Source organism: Vulpes lagopus, chromosome 5 (genome assembly GCF_018345385.1).
Source record: "Vulpes lagopus strain Blue_001 chromosome 5, ASM1834538v1, whole genome shotgun sequence".
In the NCBI taxonomy this organism is placed as follows: domain Eukaryota; kingdom Metazoa; phylum Chordata; class Mammalia; order Carnivora; family Canidae; genus Vulpes; species Vulpes lagopus.
In genome coordinates, this window is record NC_054828.1 from 77,234,192 (window position 1) to 77,255,363 (window position 21,172).

Here is a 21,172-nt window from a genome sequence, read left to right on the forward strand (position 1 = left end):
AAGGTGGTGCCTCCGGCAAAGGCTCAGGGTAAAGCAGACTCTGCTGAAGACTAGTGGCAGGGTCACTGCAGCTACAAATCAGGCAGCGTCCATTTTATCGGACTCTGGTGGGTGGAGGAAAGAGGCAGTGTGACCTTGGAGAGGCTAGTGAAGGAAAGGGCCGCTAAGGGACCTGGCCAGACATTTCTTTCAGGTCTCGTGTTAGCAGGTGCCTGCGTAAAGCCGGAACTTTGATACACAAGGACCACCTCCAGGCTTCCACTGAAGTGTCTCTACTCCTGTCTGGTTTAGTGTCAATGGATACAGTAGGGGTCATGGACATGACTTCATAGTCAGAAGGCTGCTGGACTGAGAGAGCTGCTGCTTAACATTGCGGCGGTCTAGGCTGGGCACCACAGGTGGACTTGATCTTGGCCATGTCTGTCCAGTGGAAGGATGCAGGTGTGAGGTGTGGGGAGATCAAGCAAAATCACAAATGTGAATGTTTAGGGGCTGTACAAATGTTAGGAAATAAGACAGTTGCAGCGTGGTTATCTCATTTCCTAGCTCCTGGGAGTCTAGAAGGAGGACAAAAGCATTTGCTTGCATCCAGGACTGCATCCTCTCAGATTTCCAGCTCCTGAGGCAGGGGGATGAGGGGTTGGGAGACAATGGCCTTCACTCCTTTCCTGGGGACAGAAGAAGAATGGAGGGACCGATCCTACCGTCCTTTGAGGGACAAGTGCAGGACAGAACACTGACATTCACTGGCTGTGGTCTTGAGCAAGGCTCAGATTTCTCTGCGCCTGTTTTCCTCTTCAAGCAACACTATCTCTATGGACTCTCCCCACTCTAGTGTCTAGTGGTGGTCAGAGAGCTTAAAACCTACTTGGAAACATCCATAGCTCAGCACAAGAATGACAGGAAAGTTTTTCAAAGTCTGCATTAGGTCCTGTGGCTCAGCAGTTCCTGGACTGCCCAGGAGGGCTCCTGCTTGGTCTGGCCTTGGTCGTCCACAACTGGGAGAGATATTGTGCCCTGTACAGACAAAGAGCCAGACGGCAGCAGAGCTGGGGCAGGGCTAGGGAGCCATCCTGTCAGCTTTGGCTTTGCACAGAGAAATGCATACCTGGAGGACGGTGTTATGGTGAAGGTTAACTGCAGAAGGATAGTGGGGCCAGAGGTGGTACGACCCCTTACGGTTGCCCAGTGTCATTGCGATGGACCTTAGAAATGGGCCACAGAAATGGCAGGTAAAGAAACAGATCCAGGAGAGTAAAGAGAGTTGCACAATGTTGAAAAGGGCCAAACTGAAAGAGAACCAGGTGTTAACTCTTCTTTGCAGAAATGGAAGCTTCTCAAGAGAGAGAAAAAAAAAAAGAGAGAGAGATAATAGTCTCTTGTCTTTTGCCCTCGTCTTCCCACTGCCTAGCCCTCCCTTGCTCTGGCTACCTTTGTTTCTGTCCTGGGAAGTGCCTGCATGTGTCTGCTCCTGCAAGACCGGCATTCCAGCAGCTGAGGAGGGCTGTGTATGTCCACAGAAGGCTCAGGCAACTAGTGTGTGGGTTAAGCCTGCCCTCTGCCCCCTGCCCTCTGCCCTCTTTCCAAATGTTCTCTTTTACCTCTGTTTTTTTTTTTTTTTCTTTAGCAAATACGTTGGGAGGGCAGCCTCCTGGCTCTGTACCTTCTCGGTCTCCAGGAGACTGTGCCTCTGCTACTCAATCCGAGCGTCATGTTCTCAGGCCAAGCTCAGGGCAGCAAATACAAGGCCACCAGTTACAGGTGGGTTTAGAGTCTAGCCTTGCCTTGCTTAGGAGACCTCATACTTGGACAACCTTTATTCCGCTCCCTACAATTCCATTTATTCTGGTCCAGTCTTCCTTTTCTTTTTTCTTTTCCCTTCTCTTTTCTTTTTCTTTTCAGATTTATTTATTTATTGTAGAGAGACAGAGAGAGTGTGTGAACAGGAGGAGGGGCAGAGGGAGAGGGAGAGAGAATCCCAAACAGCCTCCCCACTGAGCACAGACCAGATGTGGGACTCAATCCCAGCACCCTGAGAGCATGACCTTAGCCAAAAATCAAAAGCCAGCTGCTTAACACACTGAGCCACCCAGGCGCTCCCAGAATCTCTTTAAGAACATCATCTCCTTTCCTCACTTCTTAAATATCGACTGAGTGCTTGCTCTGGGCCAGATGTGGGAATACAGCTGCGTGCAGGTTGTCAGCAGAGGGGCCTCGTGGTGCCTTCCAGAGTCCACAGTCCAGTTAGGGAGACAGACAAGTTAATAACCAACCACCTGGACTGTGCCAGGTGCCTAGTGGAGAGACGCACTTCACGCTCCCTGGAAGACTGGAGACCTTCTAGGGGAGGTACAGCCTAAAGCATGAGGACAAGTTGGCTGTGGGAAGGGTGCCAGGAAACAGGAATGTGTTGCAGGCAGGAGCAGCCATGGAGGAAGTGTGGTGCGGCTGGAGTGTGTTCAGGTGGGGGTTTAAGATGTGTCAGAAGCTACAAAAAAATCCCCCCACCCTGGATGTGCTGTGCTTCTCAAACTCTTTGTTGTCTGGCTCTGGGTGCCCCTGCTATAAACTTCCCTCTTTTCTTTACCATGGGGATTCTAGTGTGTTCTTGAGTGGTGGAGTGAGAGGTCTGCACTCTAGCCTGGCTCTGCTCCTGATTTATTGGTGACCTTGTGAAAGTCACCTCAGTTTCCTCAGTTGTGAAATGAGGAAGGGAAGGAGCCCTTAGCTAAAAGCTGGAGTCTCTAGAGTCTATTTTACCTCTAGAATTTGAACTCCACAAACACTTTGATGGGTCCTGGAGGGAACAAGGAACCTCCCCTGTTGACCTGTTGATTAGGAGGGAGTTGTTCTGTCTACTGATGAAATAAATTCTCATAATGAGGACTAGCTGTTTAATTTCCAAGGCTTGGTGCAAAATCAAATGTGGGGCCCATGGTGGAGAGTAAGCTACGCATAGGGCCCTTGTAACTACACAAGCCACATGCCCTTGAAGCCACCCTGCTCATAATTGATCTAGTGACTTTACAGAGTCCAGCTGGTGCAAGGAGGAATTTAGATCCTGGTGCATGAAAAGGATATTCCTACCTCATTCCTACCTCAGTAAGGCCAGGGTCCACGCTAAGATGACGACAGGGCCAGCAGCCCACGTGCCCACCCACTGTCACCAACACCTATTTTGGAAGAAAGGCTGACTTTGCTTGTGTAGGTTCTTCCGTTTCTCAAGGAAAGACTGCACTCTTAATTAGCAGGGAGCTTCAGGTTTCTAGAACAGGCTGGTGACTGTTCCAGAGTTTGCAATTGACCCCAGGGGAGAGAGTGGCCAACCCACTTTTTGTTAGTCCTCCCCCCCTCCACTCCATCATAATGAACCTCTTTCATGCCTCGAAACTCCAGCTCCTGTCCCTGCTCCTTAACCTTGTGTGGGATCCCATGATAAAGGATGACTCCCTGCAAACTTCCTTCAGAGTCCCTTGATGCTTTAAGAAGCACTGTTAAGTAACCACTTTAATCACTTAAGGAATGGGAGATTTTCTCCTCCTCCTCCTCCTCCTCCTCCTTCTTCTTCTTCTTCTTCTTTTTTTTTCTTTCTTTCTTTCTTTCTTTCTTTCTTTCTTTCTTTCTTTCTTTCTTTCTTTCTTTCTTTCTTTCTTTCTTTCTTTCTTCTCTTTCTTTCTTCCTGATGAGATTTTCTTCTGAATTCAGTTTTTAAAAATAAAATGTCCTTATTTTTGTAGTATAAAAACTCTCTGGGCATTACACTGTTTCATATTGTACATCTGATTTCCAGTCCCTTTAAAAATCTTACCAGTTATGTTCTGCCTTCATAAATGTCTTTCACTCTCCCATTTCTTTCACTTACTCTTCATACAGTGCAGATGGACCACTCCTCTTTCTTCCCCACACTCCCAGCTTCTTCAGGTTCATTGATTTCTTGACATTATCTTTAAATTATTTCTTCTGCTTCCCTGATTCCCTTCCCTCCCCATCTCAGCAATTCAGTTTGTTTGTATTTTGTCTGCCTATCTATCCATCGATCCATCTATCCACTCAACCACTCATCCATCCACCTGTCAGTCCACTGTCCATCTGTGTGCCTGCTTTGTGTCAGGCACAGGCCCAGGTGCTAGGGACACAGAAATGAAATGATGAGTTGCTGCCCTCAAAGACAGTATTGTGGAGGAGGGCAGAGTATAAATAGTTACTTGCATTTAGATAGGCGCAAGGGGCACAGATGATAAAATGGAAGCTTTGGATGGTGAATAAGTACTTGGGAAGGGTGTGCTGGCAGGAGCGATGGACAAGGTCTGGGCAGGAGGGACACTACTTTAGCACAGGAATACATAAAAGCATAATGTTTGCAGGAAGTACCGAACCCTGGCCTATCATTAGAGCATAAGGTTGGGGAATCTGGAGATAGGGCAGGAATTGGTGACAATTTAGTCCAGAGAGGTGGACAGGCAGGGGCTAGACCTTGAAGGGCTTTATCTGTTATCCTAAGATACTCAGGGCTATCCTAAGGGTCCTGGATAGTTTTTAGGTAGGGGGTGACCTGGTCAGATTAGATGTTGGGTGGACAATTCTGGCAACAAGGATGAGAGCAGATTTCATGGGTGACTCTCTGAGGCAGGGAGGGCCTGGCAAGAGACAAAGACAGCCTGAATCAGGCTGTGTCACACTCACCAGGCACTTTGGAGGTGAAGTGGATAGAACGGGTTGATAGGCTGGAGGGAGAGTGGGCAAAGGACTTCCAGGTTTCTGGCTTGAGAGAGTAGGTGCATCGGGTGCTGTGATCCTACTCATAGTATCCATTCTGCCTCAGGCTAGCCCCAGTTGCCCTTTGCATCCCATTGTGTTAACACTACATAAATCAAGCCTTTATTTCTTGCTGAGGTTCTTGAAGTATCTTCTTAATCTCTTCTAATCCATCCTACATACTGGTGCCAAAGTAATCTTCCAGGGACAGGTTTCACAGTGCACTTCGAATAATTTCCAAGTTCTTTAGCCTGACTCTTAATATTCATTGCTAGTGGGGACATGGAGACATGCTCTTTGTCCAGGATAATTTTCCATGGAAGGTGGGATATATTACATATGTAAATTAGCTAAATGTTAAACCTTCTTTAGAAGGGGAACTGAATTTGTGCTCTGAGGGGAAAGAAGAAAGGAGGCAAAGTATCTCCTAGAGGTGACCCAAGGTGACCCTGGTCTTTTTCCATCATATCTTTCCAGATGTGTCTTCCATTCTTCCCTGCATCTATGCTCTCTGGTCTGTCTACGCTGCCTGAAAAGGACTCCCCCTTTCCCACCTCTCCATCTTCACCGACTTCCTCACCTCTACCTGGTGAGGTCATACATTGCCTCCCATTTCAACCTGTTGAAATCCTACCCATCTTTCAATATTCAGCCCAAATGCAAATGCTTTATTGAGTCTCCTACCCGGATGGGATCCTCCAGAGGCAAACTGCCTTTCTAATGGCCTTTGTACACTTTACTGTATATTATGCCTGCCATGTCTCACATTTTACCACCCCCACTAGCCTGGGAACAAAGATGGAACACTGGAAGCCTTAGTTGTGGGATCTAGCCCACAGACCTTTTTCATTAGTTTTCACTCTTTTTTAAAAAATCAAAATTAGGGACGCCTGGGTGGCTCAGGGGTTGAGCATCTGCCTTTGGCTCAGGGCATGATCCTGGAATCCCGGGATTGAGTCCCACGTCAGGCTCCCTAAATGGAGTCTGCTTCTCTCTCTGCCTGTGTCTCTGTCTCTCTCTGTCTCATGAATAAATAAAATCTTTAAAAAAAAACAAAATTAATTTATTCAAAAAATTACATACAGAAAAGTACAGAATATACTGTAATATATACTCAGGACCTATCACCAAGAATGAGCACCTTGTGCTACCCACTCTTTTAAGAGATAAAATATTACACATATGATTGCAGCACTAGCCCACACATTCCCAGAGCTGATCTTCACACTGTTTTCAAAATTTAGAGTTAGGTGCCAATATTTAGCAATCAAGAGACTTCACGTAAATTCAGGAAGGTTTTGGTTTCCTTGGGAGTCAAAAGATCTGGTGACTCGGGGTGCATCCCAGGCTTGAATCAGCCAGGGCTCTGCAGCTGCCGCCTCCCAGGAGCAGAGTGTGGTGTCTTGCACACCACAGTCTCCACCACTCCCCAAGGCCTCTGGGCTCTAGCCCGTCTCACTTATAACACAAGTGACTGGCTCCCGCAGGTGTGTGAGTTTGACATCTTCATGCAGACCCCTTGAAGTCAAAAAGCTTCTTTTATCTGAACCACTAACTCGCTGGATGACCTCTAGTAAATTCTTCTCTGTATTTCCATTTCCTCAGATGTCAAATTAGGGTAACAGGAGTACCTGCTCTTGAGTGTCCAAGGATTATTCTATAAAGTGTGTAAAGCAATACCTGGCACATCATTCTGCCACAAGCGGTCAATGATCTTTTGTTCAAAACTCAAAGGGTAGATGTGTTTTGAAGTTCAGATTTCTTTTAGATTTTAATAAAGTAATATCATATGTTACATAACACCCTCGCCCTGGAGGATCTGGCCCAGCACTTGGTAATTGCACACATTGAAATATCTTCAGGAAAAAGCATGGATATTCACATGAACTGTGATACAGATTGGCTCACCATCCTCAAGTGACCTTCCTGGGTGTCAGAGTATAATCTGAAACCAGTTCCTACCATGGGAGGGCAGGGAGAGACCCAAGAGGCCACTCCGGTTAGTAGGTGACAGTTGTAATAAGCAAAGGGAACCTACTTATAAGGCTTGTCTTGGGTGATTCCAAGAGGAATGGATCTTTGCACCTCCCTGCCAGTTCTTAAAAGTTTATAAAGAGGCCTTCACTGGGTTGGGTCACATATACCATGCAGGTGTTCTCAAGACTACATCATTATCTCAAGGCTGAGTCCTTTGGAGCAGCCTCTGGGAATGGGAAAGGTAAGCAGGGCCGGCACTCCAAGGACAGGGGAGGGGATTAGAGGCCTTGGAGAGCCCTGGCCCAGCTTGAGGGTCAATCGATGGTTACATCACTTCTAAGACCTGCCCCAATAACTTCATCAATTTCAGGGTGGGCCAGGCTGCCTGGAGCTGTCAGGATGCCCCGGGTGAGGAGGCCCATCCTCACCCCAGAGGTATGTTGCCCTTGTCTCCTACTTCAGCTCTTTCTTGGATATTTTGACTTCCCAATGAGAGGGAAAATTGTGAGGCCCGTTTGTGTTATTGCTTTTCGTCTGTATGTTGATAAAGAAATTGAGAATTCTGTATGCAGGGTGAAAGGCAAGATCTCTGGGTTTCTACAACAGCTCGTCCTGCTGGCCTTCCTGTCCACCTCACCCCTTCTCACCCCTTCAGGCCTCCTGCCACCTTTCTGGGGGCCCTTCACTCAGCCATTCACCTGCCTGCCTGCTCCACTTCCACCTTGGCCCTGAGGCCAGCTTCATTGTCCCATTTGACACCCTAGGCTATCTAATCCCCCCCTAGGGTAAATCCTTCTCTCCTGACAGGCCAGCCTCCTCACTCCCCTTCAGCCTCCTTCTCTCTCACCTCCACACTTCACCCTCTCCTTCCCACCACTGCTCAGATCCCTCACCTGCCTGGACCACTTCACTTTCCAACTCAAGGCCCCTCTGCCCTTAAAGGCCTAGCTGAGGCCCCCCTGCTCTGTGGGGTTGCCCCCCCCCCCCATCAGGTGAGCTCCATTCCCTGGACTCACCCTTATGGCTTACCAGATGGCTGAGCACTTACATGTGCTTTCTTTCATTCACTCATTCACTGGACTCTGTGCTGCACCTGGGAAGGGGGGAGGAGGGGACCAGGAGAGAAAAGGGAGGAGAAAGGGGTAAAGGGAGAGGGGAGGGCAAAGGAAAGGAGGAGAGGAGGGAAGGGGAAGAGTGGGATGGGAGAGGGAAGTGGAAGGGAGAGGAAGGAAGGGAGAGGAAGGGGAGGGAAAGGAGAAAAGGGAGACAGAAGGACAGGGGGAGGGAAGGGGAGGGAAGAAGCGGAAGGCAAGGGGGTGGAGGGAGGAGAGGGAGGGGAGGGAGAAGGAGGAGAGATGAGGGAAGAGGAGGGCAGGGGGCTTCTGTGCATAGCTCTAAAGGCCTGAAGGCCTCAGTCCTGTGCCCAGTGTAAGTAAAGAGGGGCCAACTTCACGGGCCCAAACATTCAGAGGCCTGTCTGCTTATTCAGCTAGACTGCCAGTTGCCCAGAACCCCTCTCTGTGCTTCTGCTCACACTGCCCATGCTGGCCCTCTGGCCAACATGCTCCTTCCCTTCCCTATGAGATTGCCCTGGTGGGTTCATAGGTATGGAATCTCACTAGGCTAAAAACTCAGCTGAGTGGCCCTTGTCCTGGATCCCACCACCCTTCTTCCCTTGCTTGGCTCCTGGCACAAACACATAAAGCAGTGTGCACCTTACAGGTGCTGGCCAGCTGCTGTCTCTGGTGGTCTGTGGGGGCACGGGCGGGGGCGGGGAGGGCAGAATGGAGTGTTTCATTCATCCACTGGGCCTGCTCCACTTGGATGCCCCCTGCTGATCCTCTGGCCCTTAGGTTTTGGTGACAGAAACCTTCACCCCGACCAGAATGTTTTTTTTCCCCCTTTATCCTTAGAATGAAAGCCTAAAATATCTCCTTTGTGGGAATCAAATTGAACTGAATTCATAATTCAGTTCAATTTGAACTGGGTGAGAAAGAAGCCATGTGAATATTAGGTGTGACTCTGGCCATGGCTCAGGTTCATAAAGGCAGGCAACAGCCTGGTCTGGAGACAGACAGCTATCACCTCCCACACTCTGAGCCCCACTACCACCTCCTCACCCACTTCAGGCCACACAGTCTTTGCCAGCCCTGGCACTGTTTCTTTTGACTCTTGGTCCTCTGTTCAGTTGATGACTATGTCATCCTTTAAGTCCCTAAACCTGCCTCAGTTGACCTCCTCTCCTGAGAGGGACAGAGAAGGACCACAGGCCAATGATGAAGGGGAAAGGAAAGGACAGAGGCTAAGGAAATAGAGGGATAAAGCTTCATCCCAGCAGGCAGTGTCAGGGAGAGTTGGGGAGAGGAGGAAAGAGTAGGGAGCAGTTGATTCTGAAAGTGTGGGGTAGTAAACCTCTACCTCTTGCACTGGGTAGGAGCCAAAGTTTTAGGGGTATTCATACTTGTCCCCTTTACTTTCCATGGTGTGGTTTCATTGTGTGTTTTGAAAGGTTAAATACAGGCTGTGGATTGCCAGGGTGGCCCAGGTATGTCCCAGGGGCCTTTTAAGGACCCTGGCTGGCTTTGGCAGTAAAGACTGGTTACATCTCTGCATCTCCTTCCCCTGCCCAGGTCATCTTGCAAGGGCTTGCAGACCCTCCCAGATGCCCCTCAGGGGTTCTCCTGGGTCCTAGGGAGTCTCCAGCACAGGGCTGGAGGTGACCCAGAAGGAGGTGACTCAAAGCAGCCAGGCTCTCCCAAGGCGCAGCACACCACCAAAGGCTGGTGCTGTCTTGCACTGCTGACAAACCTCTCTGTCCCACCCCCATTGTGTTGTAAATTTAGGCAGTTCCAGCTGCAAGATTCGGTGCAGGGATAGGGGCTTTCAAGTCAGTCTACCTGGGCTAAATGTCCTGGTCACTTAGCAGTTAGTGGCAACTGATGATCAAGTTTCCTATCAATAAAAGACAGTGATAATCCCTACCTCAGAGGTTTCTGGAGAGGGTTAAATGAAGTGATATTTGCCTGAAACATAGCAGGTGCTTAGTCGTGATCCCCTTTCCAGACACTTCTGTCCACCTCCATTCCACACTGCTTTTCTAAATAGGAAATAATGATTCTTAGAACTGGATGGGGAAAGGAGGAAGGTATGTGTTCACATCAACCACAGCATCCTCCAGATTAGGCATTAAAACATTTATTACTCTTTTCCTTGAGCTGTATGCAGGAATAGGAATTTGTAAAAGATAAGAAATGCTTTGCACATGACAAAGGAAATGGAGCTCATAGGCAAAACTCTACAAGAAAGAGGCCCGAATAACTCAGGACCAGCAGCTGCAGCTTTCGTACCAGCAGCTACAGCAAATCTCCTTGTATGTCCTGTGGAGTGTGGGGAAGACAGAAAACTTCCAGGTGGGCCAGGGCCTGAAAATGTTCCTGGTAGTAGGAGAAAAATAGGAAGGTGGCCATCTTGGAAAAGGAACACAGTAGGACCTGGGCTTGTGCCCTTGTTTCTTTCTGTATGAAACCAGAGGGGATGAACTTGATAGACTTCTCCCAACAACATCTAGGTCTACATCCTTGCCATCCTCAGATCAGTGAGTCTTTGTTTTTAGGGTCTCCTTGTGCTGTTTCACCAGAGAACCAACCCACTCCGTGGTCTTCTGCTTGGCTTCCTCCCAGCTGAAGAGTGGCTTATACCCCAGATCTCGCTGAGCTTTCTTATAGGAGAAGGTAAATATGCTATTTGACAGGGTCACCATGTGGCGGTTGAAGGGGGGTTGGTATTTATAAATCGGACTGAGCAGGAAGCTCACTATTTCCAGCAGGAAGGCAAGCCAGTATTCCAGAGATATGGGAAGGCTCATTCTGGAATCAAGGGAGAAGCCCCATTCCTTGCTCAAATTGTAATTGAGGTCATCATAGCTTTGATGAGGAGTGTCATCTGAAATGTAATAGAACTGTCCTTGGACACTTGGGGCCTTCTTGGGGTCCTGTAGGGCCCTCAAGGCCAGAATGTGAGCCCAGGCCACATTGCCAACATAGACAGGGTTGACTATGGAGAACTTGCTGTGATGTGTCAGGATACCATTGTTCCTCAGAGCTTTGTATATATAGTTATAAAGGAATATGCTTCCTTCCCCATAGATATACATGGGCCTTAAAGCACAAGTATGCAAAGTGCCACCATTTTTAAGAGCCCACCCATTAGCAGCTAGCACAGCCTTCTCTGCAAGCTTTTTGCTGTATGGGTAGGGAGCAGACCATGTTGATTCAAGATGCTCTTCTTCGTGGGCATTCTGGATGATGTCCCTGTAGGAGTTGGGCCCAGCCACCTCTATGGTGCTGGTATAGATGAAGATCGGCACACTAGCCTGGGCACAGGCTTCCAACAGGAGCTGAGTACCTGCCCATGAGGAGCACACTGTCAGTGTCAACAAATAACCCAAGGGGCCAACCGTGCCCACAGGCCATGTCCACCCCTTCCCCTTCAGTGAGGTGGTTACTGCAGATCAGAAGTGCATTCCTCTGTGTCTCCAGCTAAGATCTGACTATGCAATAGCCATGGGAAAAATGCAAAAATGCAAAAATGAGAAGAAATTGACATCTGAGTTCTAGAAAACAAGAATTTCTAGGCTTTCAGATTTCCTGGACTTGTGTGTATATTTTTAATTTTGGAAAAGGGCAGAGGGTTGCAATTTCATATCTTGCTGAGTGGAGAGATTAAAAAATTATCCCTTATCCCTACCACCTCATTAAAAACAGGTTATTTTAAATAAAAAAAAATTCGGAGGTCATACTCTCAGAATATGGACTGGAATTTTACCTAGTCTTGATTGAGCGTTCCCACAAAGACCACTCCTAATTCTGGCTGTTACTCCTTTCACCCAGCTCTGAAAAGTGGGGGTGACAAACCTTCCTTTTAGTTAGTTTTCTGGAGCCTGGCTCTGGCCTTCTAGGTGGGAGTTTGGTGGAGAACCCGAAGGAGGAGTGTGCCCTCTGGTGGTTAACACCTATAACGGGAGGATCTCGCAGAATCCCAGCTCTGGGAGGTAATGCAAAGCGCCTTCCCCGTAAGAAAGAAAGAATAACCCGGGCAAAACATTGTTTCTCTCTCTCTCTCTCTCTCTTTCTCTCTCTCTCTCTCTTAAAAAATCCCTTTTAAAGGCTTTGTGCAATTTGATTTTCGGGAGAGACAGCCTCGTTAAAAAAATACCAAATCTAGAGGCTGAGAATATTTGGCGTTAATTTTCCTGCAGAGGCGGAAATTATCATTATTTGAAGTATCTTCGAAACCTGGAAATGACATTAGTTTTAATTAACTGATGGCTCTAACACTTCTCAGTGATGTCAAATCCCCTGTTGTCGGGGGTCCCGGAGAGCAGGAATTAGCCAAGGGGCCAAAATGGAAAATTTGGTTAATCTAGTACCCTCCTTGAAGTGTGGGAGTGGTGAGGGTATGGCTAAGCAGAAGCTAGAAAGGGTCTTTTTTGAGATGGTGCTACCTTAGGCTGGAGACCCTGAAGCAATGAGTTGCTTCAGAAAGGGAGCCTCTGGGGATGCCTGGGTGGCTCAGCAGTTGAGCATCTGCCTTTGGCTCAGGGCCTGATCCCAGAGTCCCAGGATCTAATCCCACATCGGCTCCCTGCATGGAGCCTGCTTCTCCCTCTGCCTGTGTCTCTGCCTCTGTGTGTGTGTCTCATGAGATATTTTAAAGATTTAAATAAAATCTTAAAGAAAAGAAAAGGAAAGGGGAGAAAAGAAAGAAAGAAAAGAAAAGAAAGAAAAGAAAAGAAAGAAAAGAAAAGAAGAGAAAAGAAAAGAAAAGAAAAAAAGAAAAGAAAAAAGAAAAAAGAAAAGAAAAGAAAGAAAAGAAAAGAAAGAAAAGAAAAGAAAAGGAATCTCTGAGTAGACTAATGACTAACTTTGTAAAGCAGGGCCATGGAAGCCAGATGGGAGTGGGGGTTGGGGTTCTGTGGTCCTAGAGAGACTGGCCTCCAGGGCTCAGAAGGATGACTTTACATGCCTAGCTAATAAGGGATTTAAGCTAATCCATTAAATGAATGTGTCTAGATTTAAAGTAGATTGAAAAGCCGCAATCCAGAAAGAGCCACCAGGCATTTATGGATGAGGCTCTAAGAAGGGTGTACCTTGGGCACCTAGCTATAAAGTACCCTTTTTTAAAAAAAAATATATTTTATTTATTTATGAGAGAGAGAGAGAGAGAGAGAGAGAGAGAGAGAGAAAGGCAGAGACACAGGCAAAGGGAGAAGCAGGCTTCATGCAGGGAGCCTGACGCGGGACTCGATCCCGGGACTCCAGGATTGCACCCTGGGCCAAAGGCAGGTGCCAAACCACTGAGCCACCCAGGGATCCCCTAAAGTATCCTTTAATAGCAAAGCCAGCAGTGAGCTGAAGAAGTACTCTTATGGATAAAGGGAAGCTATTATCATTAAGAAGATATCATGGGAAGGCATGTCCTGGGTAATTCTGTCCTGTCAGACTGCTGTGAGCTAGCTTTGCTGGTTTCTTGATGTGATTTGGAAGGTGATAGATGTTCTTAATATGCTTGGAGATCCCTCATTGAAGTCCTACCTGAGGGAAACTGGCTGGGAGCTGTGGCCCTTCACTCCCAGGCCACAGCTAGGACATGGGTCTATGGGACACTTTTCCTTACAGAACTCGGTTCTTGGCCTTACTGTATGACCACCAACTTAGAGGCACTTAGAAGGGCTAAAATGACAACCAGGGAGGCACTTGTAAGGCCTGGTTCTAGCCCAGGGGAGGCAGGAGGTAGTTGGAGATAGTTGGATAGAGTTTAAGGTTGGATTGGAGTCGACGCTTGACTGGAACCTCAGTAAAAAGAGCCTTTGTGGCTTTTGCAGACACACAGGTATGGGTTTAAGTTCTAGCTTTCCTACTCAGGGAGACTTGGACAAGTTACTCAGCTTTGCTCAGTCCTAGTTTCCTCATCTAAAAAACTGAGGATCACAGCCTGAAAGCTCTCAGGCTGTGATAAGAAAAAGCTGGAGCAGGTTCAGCAGTGTCCAGTGATGGGGGCTTCTCCATTCCTGTTCTTTTTTCTGAGCCTCATTTGCCCACCTCACTCCATATCCTCCCTGGGATACTATACCCTTCAGATTGACATTCATGATGGTCTCTCGGTGAATGACATTCATGACGTCAATGACAGAGGCGGTGTGAATGACAACTGAGGTGCCCTGGCAGGCTCTCTTCAGGCACTGCTCATCCAGAATGTCTCCTTCCACCATGGTCAGCTTGGTCTTGCTCTGGAGCTCTGTGTGAACATAAGTCAGGTCATGGGAAGGCTTTCTGGATCTGGAAGTTTCCTGATAAAAGTGGCATTTACCTAGATCTTCAAAGACATGTACACTGGGAGGAGGGTGGGGGTGGGGAGACCAATCCATGGAAGGAACAAGTAAACAAAAACACAGAGACCAGTATGTGTAGCATTTATTGGGAAAGAGCAAACATCCATTTCTACTCCATTTTATTCAGAAGAAGAAGAAGAAGAAGAAGAAGAAGAAGAAGAAGAAGAAGAAGAGGAAGAGGAGGAGGAGGAGAGGAATTATTTGTACAGTGAGGAATCAAGTATGCCTGGGATAAAAATTGTTAAAGACATTCATAAGAAGTTCATAAAATTCATTAAGGATAGTTGGGTGAGGGATCCCTGGGTGGCGCAGCGGTTTAGCACCTGCCTTTGGCCCAGGGCGCGATCCTGGAGACCCGGGATCGAATCCCACGTCCGGCTCCCAGTGCATGGAGCCTGCTTCTCCCTCTGCCTGTGTCTCTGCCTCTCTCTCTCTCTGTGTGACTATCATAAATAAATAAAAATTTAAAAAAATTAAAAAAAAGGATAGTCAGGTGATTATGAAGAATGGGTATAAGAGGAAAGAATTTGAATTTAATTCTGTAGGGAGTGAGGAATCATGTATGGATTTAGAACAAGAAGAGAAACAGAGTTGTGGTGCAGGAAGCTAACCCTGGCTGCAGTGCATAAAATGGATCCATGTGGTACATCTAAGAGAAAGCAAAGCAATCGAGAGATTACTCAGAATGTCTGCACCAAAGTTCAGAGGAGGAGGATGGAACCGGGCCTCCCACAGCAGGAGGAGGGAAGGGGAGGGATACATAGGCTCAACTTTGCAGACCTTACCCACACATGCCCTGGTTCTTATTGGAGATAGGCCGAGAGGAAGAGGAGGAGTCCATGTCAGCCCAGATATTTCCTGCTTAGCTGACCAGAAGGATAGTGGAGCCAGTAACAGGGAATTTGGGATGGGCACAAATGAGAGGTTAACTGAAAAAAAAACCTTATTAGATATCATCTAAAGCAGACAGTAATGCTGAAAATGAGTGACGGGCACTGAGGGGGGCACTTGACGGGATGAACACTGGGTGTTATTCTGTATGTTGGTAAATTGAACACCAATAAAAAATAAATTTATTATAGAAAATGCTGAAAATGAGTCAGCCACCAAGGGACTAACATTCTGGCCACCTAGCCAAGGGCCTTAGGACCTTTAGCTCCTCTGAAATCCACCGGAAGTGGCACTGCCAGTCACACCATCGCCTCAAACTAGCCTGTGAACTCAACATGGTGCTACATACAGTTTGGATTAATACCCTACACATATTTTGTGCTTTCTACTTTGCACACTCCTTTCACAGTTTTCTGGTTTTTCTTTCACAGCTATCTCATGACATAGGTATTCAGATTTCCGCTATACAGGCAAAGAAGCTGAGGCAGAGACAGGTTAAAGGGCAGGTCTAAGTCACACTTCCAGTGAAGACCCAAACCTGCCTCCTGCCTTGGAGCTTTGTTCTCTCTCCCCTGTCACCCAAGTGCAGGACTAGTGCTTTTATTTTCTGAGGCAGATTAAGGATAAGTCTGTGTATTTAAAGGATAAGACAATTTAACTGAAATCAGAGGCCAGAGAACAGTGAGAGAGAAATTCAGAGTGAAAATTTCAGGGCTGGGAAATTTCCTTCCTGGACTACAAATTGGAAGAACCATCTGCTTTCCCTAAGCCTCTGCCAAGTTTGCTCTGTCCTGGGCTCCTTCCCGTTGTTGGGCAACTCCAAGAATGCCCCCAAATGGGAGAAAGGTAGGGGAAAGCTGCTGGGAATCATAGGATTTTCTCGGATTTTGTCTCCACCTCTGCCTTTCTCCCCCTTTCTTCTGTGTCTTCTTTGCTGCAGGCTTCAGCAGACAGGCTGGGAGGAATTGATCTGCTGAGCAGTGAGAAGTCCAAAGCCAAGGGAGGAAAGGACTCTCAACCTATTGGTTTGCAGGGGTGTAAAGAGACCAGCAGAGGGCACTGCTGGTGTCTTGGCAGTGGAAGCATAGCTCCCTCCCTCTCTGAGGCTCTGCGGACTTGAGGATTTTTCATAGCCTGAATATACAGTGGCTTATGTGGTGTGGGTTGCATTGTAAGGAAGCCCAAAGAGAAGCTACCAGACAAGTTAGTGGCTAAGAGCACAGCTGCTGTAGTTAGATCTTCTGGGTTCAGGTCCAGCTTTGCCATTTTTCAGCTGTGAGACCTTGAACAAGTTAGCCTTTGCTATGGTATGAGTGTTTATGTCCCCTAGATTCAATGTTGAAATCCTAATGCCAATGTGATGGAGTTAGGAGATAGGGCCTTTGGAAGGTGATTAAGTCATAAGGGTTTAGCCTTCATGAAGGGGATCAGTATTCTTATTAAAGAGATCCCAGAGACATCCTTCACCTCTTGCACTATGTGAGGACATGGAAAGAAGGCACAGGCTCTGAACTAGATAAAGAGAGCTCTCACCAGAGCATGACCCTGCTTTGCCCTTGGATTTCTATGCCCCAGAACTGTGAGAAATACAATTTCTGATGGGTTTAAGCCACCCAGCCTGTGGTATATTGTTGCAGCAGCCTTGACAGACTAAGACACCTTTCTGCGCCTGTTTTCTCATCATTAAGAAGAGGAGGACAGTATTACCTTTTCCACAGGGATGTTATGAGGAGCAAATGAGTTGACATGCAAAGAACACTTAGCACAGTGCCTGCACAGAAAGACCACTGAAAGGATTCTCCACTGTGACATTTACAGAGGCCCCTATCCATCCCTGACATCGCCTGACTTGTCACACTGGGGAACCGTTCTCCTAGGTTGAACATTGCCTTTTTGTGAGCATCAACTGTCAGACTGTAAGTATTTTGAGCCATAAGGATTACAAACAGATGAAGTTGCTCATATGTGTTCATCAGAGACACCATTGAAGCAGAAGGTAGAGAAAATAGGACATTTGAGATATTCAGAGTACAGGAAAGAGGATAAGAGTGATGGGTGCAGTCCTGGAGGGTGGGAGGCGGTAGGGGACTCTCAGTGGGGAGGTGGAGTCTTCTGGGACCCTGGGGCCTGATGTTGACACCCAGTCCAGAAGGGTTGGGAGGGGGACAAGGATTGCTTTGGGTCACACAGAGGGGAAGTGGGAGAGACTGAAGACTCACTTTGCCAGGAGGCAGCCCTGGAGCCATATGACTGAGACATCTGTGATGAAGCTCTACTCTGAACCCTACAGTTCATTAACTGGAGGGCCTCAGCACATCACATTACCTGTGTGTACCTCAATTTCCTCATTGTCCTGTTGGGTGAGATCCCTTTCCTACCTTCTTTACAGGGTTGTTTTGAGGATCCAGGGATGAAACAGGTTTTATAAATCTCGCTTGTGCATTTGAACCAGGGATAGCATTCTGGGGACACAGCAGAGCAGTGAGCTGCTACAGCAGACTCTACAGCCACTATTCTCACGGTGATTAATAGAGACAAATAGGAAAAAGAGATGTGCAGGGATGCCACATGAGGAATCCACACTCCAGAGCCTCAAATTCTGTCTCTGGCTCCCTCCCATGCTGTACAGTGCCCTCTCCATCTCCCTCCCCCCCACCCCATCTCTCTCTCTCTCTCTCTCTCTCTCTCTCTCTCACACACACACACACACACACACACACACACACACACACACACACAGCTTCACCTTCACTTTCTTTTGTTTCACCTTCACTGGAGATGCTAAATGAAGCCACAGAAAGACCAGGGCAATCAAGAGAGGCAGGGAGCCACTGGTAGGGTCTTCAGGTTAATGGTGTTTGCTTGCCCTTTGCAGATGTTGCACAGCAACTTCCAAGTCCACAATCTTCAGGACATTAGAGTTGTTGACAAGGTAGAGATGTATGATTTTATGAATGAGAAGAAGAGATCCAGAGGCCAAAATGGGTGGCCTAAGGTCATCCTCTATAGTTCTAGATCAGGGTCAGAGACTCAGTCTCCTGACAGTCCTGTATCTCTTATACTACACGACCTGTGATTTCCTTTCTGATGACTTTGGACTTGAGATTAGACTTGATTTGGCTACAATTTTTCTTGATTTGCTAGACAAGAATTCCTTTCCCCATACCTGTACAGGGGTTAAGATGGAGCTACCCATCCATGAACTCAATTTCACTTACTAGAAAATTCCTCCAGCAATTCTGGTCTGAAGGCTTTGTCCAGTGCCCGGATCTCCTGCAGCTCCTTCTCCTCTGCCAACAAGTGAACAATCCGCTGACCCAGAAACCCTCCTGCACCTGTCACAAGGCAGCTCCATCCAGCCATGGTCAAATCTGGGTCCCAAGAAGTACTCTCCAGGAACCAGAAGAACTGGAGAGCAAATTAGATTACAGGGTGACCCTGGAGAAAGCCAGAAAGAGAGGTCAAGTGGTTGCAGGCTTACAAAAACCATTTTGTTCCCTCCCCTCTATTTGCAAAACTTGAATGCCCGGGAATAATTGAAAGAAAATGAGAATGCTCTAACCTGTTAGATTGTCAGAAGCTAGCTGAAAGAGCTGAGGTTCTGGTCTCCTTATCTCCTGAAGGCAGGACTGGAGTTTTATGCACTCTTGTTTCTGGCTCAGCCTCTTCACCTTGAACTCTTACCACATACTCATTGCTCACGCCTTCTCCAGGTTCCCTCCTCCCTCAAAAGTGGTGACCTTTAACATATCTTTCATTCCTCCAAAGCACAGGAAGCAAATTTCAGGGCCACAGTGTGATAACAGCTTGGTTCTCCCTGCAACAAGACATCCGGCAGTCAGTGCCAGCTGTCTGGGATCCATAATCTGTGGATTTAAATGAAAAGAAGAAATCTGCCAGCATGATGTGCAATTTTGCCTTGTAAAATAAATACTTTGAGGGGGGGTAAAACCAATATATAATCCATGATCTCCTTTTTTGGAGTGCCATTTGAAATGTTACTGTCTTGCAAGGTGTACACATTTGCACTGGTGACAGCTCCAGTCACCAAGTTCTATGGGAAGTGACTTTCTTTCCAAACCCATATATCCAGAACCTCAATTTTGATATTCCCTTGGAGAGCTCTGGATTTGTGGAGGAAGATAAGCATCGAAGAGAAGCTCTCTGGTGATAACTGTTTAGTTCTATGGCTTGGATAATGAGAATAGGAATGTGTAGTTGTGGTCACAGTGGATCTTATGGACATTTGCACTCATCCACATTTTGGTTGCAAAATCACTCTCAGCAGAATCCTGAACTAAGGATGCTGTGGATGCTTCTGAAGCCTGTACCCCAAAGGTACCCAAATACTACCACCATAAGCTCCTCAAGACATTGCCTTTTTCCTACTTTAAAAAAATGAAGTGTGATTTACATGCATTCAAACATCCAGATCTTAAGTGTTATTCAATGAACCTTGACAATCATGTATAATATTGTGATTATAGACACCCCAGACAACATATAGAACATTTCTTTCACCTCAAAAAGTTCTTCCCCACCCCTCAATCTATCCTAGAAGCAATGATTTTCTGATTTTTAGTTTCAATAGATGCTCTTCTATTTTTTTCTCCTAAAGTCTTTATGGTTCCAGATATACATTTAAATATAGAACCCATGTGATTCTGTGCGGATTACAGAATAATTTACTGTTGTATTTTTCTGTTGTCTCTTTTTTCTTTCACCAGCTTCTTTTACTTATTGGCCTTCTTTTATTTGCCTTGGGTTCAAACTGGTCTTGCTTTTCAAGGTTCTTAGAGTTAAACCTTAGGTTATTGATTTTATCCCTTTTCCTTTTGTGACTATTGATACTTCGAGCTGTAAATGCCTCTCTAAGCAGTAGGTTAGCCACATCCAACAATTTTGTTGTATCGGACTTCTACCATCATTCAGGGTAAAAATATTTTCTAATTTACCTGTGATTTCCTCTTTAACATGTGAGTTTTTCCAAAGTATATTGTTCAATTTCTAAAATTGGGAATTTTCTAAATATCTTGTTGTTATTGACTTCTAATTCAATACTTTTGTGGTCAGAGCATATACTCTGTATGATTTTGACTCTTAGATATTTACAGAGACTTGTTTTGAAGTCCAGCATATGGTCCTGGTGAAAACACCATATGCACTCGAAAAGAATGTTTTCTTTAGTTGTTGGGAAAAATGCCCTACAAAGATTGGGTTTGACACCCTCCCCTGGGTCTCTCTTTCTCCTTGTGTTGTGGACATTCTCCTCTTCCCACTTAACACCTGACTCCTTGTGCTGCAAACCACTTGCCTGGAGTTTGACCGTAGTCATTGAGTTATAGTGGCTTGTTCTCTGAAGCTGTCACACTAGCTAAAGGGCCTTGGTCTTGCTGAAACCTGTGAAGCCTTACCTGAGGCCACCAAGGTGCATCACACAGCTTTGCCTGCTAGAGTAATGCTGAAGTGAACCACACACATCCCCTACCCCCTTCAGGACTGGGGTATTCATTCCCCTAGGTGTTGTGAATGTTGGAGGCTGGCAGAATTCAACTACTGTCTGCCTGGGAATCGCTTTCAGCCAAAGAGCCAATAGAACAAGAGTTTAGAGTCTCTGAGTGGAACCAATAACTAGGTTCTATAGAAAATGAGAAATAAATGAAAGGCAAGGCAGATAGGGCTACATATCACGTTTCTTTTTTTTCCAAACATCTTTATTGAGATATAATTTACATGCCATAAAATCCACTTGCACAGAACAAAGAATAGGAGGAACACTTGCTTACAGAGGAAAAAGGGAAGCTGGGATGCTTTATAAACAGAAAGTCCATTGGAGTGAACCGCCATTTTGAAGTATAATAACTTTTCATTGATTGGGCTGCGATAGTCTCATTGACTGGCGGAGGAGGAAAGCATTTGGGGGTAGTAAAGTGGTATCTACCTGCATCTCCTGTTGGGTCTGCAATTGACAATGAGTGTTTGGGCATAAAAGCTCCCTCTACTGGTCTACTGACTCCATCCTAAATGAAATTTTAAAAATTGATTTCCACAGAAACATTTTGTCCAGTCTGTGGCTTTTCGTTTTCTTAGTAACTTCTTTTGAAACACAAACATTTTTAATTTTTATGAAATCCCACTTAAAAATTCTTTTCTTTGAGG

The 21,172-nt window shown here is 46.5% G+C and overlaps 1 protein-coding gene and 1 long non-coding RNA gene across 2 annotated transcripts; one reads left to right on the plus strand and one right to left on the minus strand.

Annotated features, from left to right (window-relative positions):
- Positions 1-1,652: 1,652 nt before the first annotated feature.
- On the plus strand, positions 1,653-10,445 carry LOC121490673. The gene is made up of 3 exons (XR_005987746.1): positions 1,653-1,761; positions 7,103-7,167; positions 10,329-10,445. It is a non-coding gene; the product is annotated as an uncharacterized LOC121490673 (long non-coding RNA).
- Positions 9,540-19,333, minus strand: LOC121490669 (3 beta-hydroxysteroid dehydrogenase/Delta 5-->4-isomerase). Its single transcript, XM_041754544.1, has 4 exons — positions 18,576-19,333; positions 18,232-18,451; positions 13,864-14,028; positions 9,540-11,136 (listed from the first exon to the last, which is right to left on the minus strand). The coding sequence occupies exons 2-4, from the start codon at positions 18,374-18,376 to the stop codon at positions 10,325-10,327; spliced, it is 1,122 nt and encodes a 373-aa protein (XP_041610478.1). The 5' UTR covers positions 18,377-18,451; positions 18,576-19,333; the 3' UTR covers positions 9,540-10,324.
- Between the last annotated feature and the right edge of the window lie 1,839 nt (positions 19,334-21,172).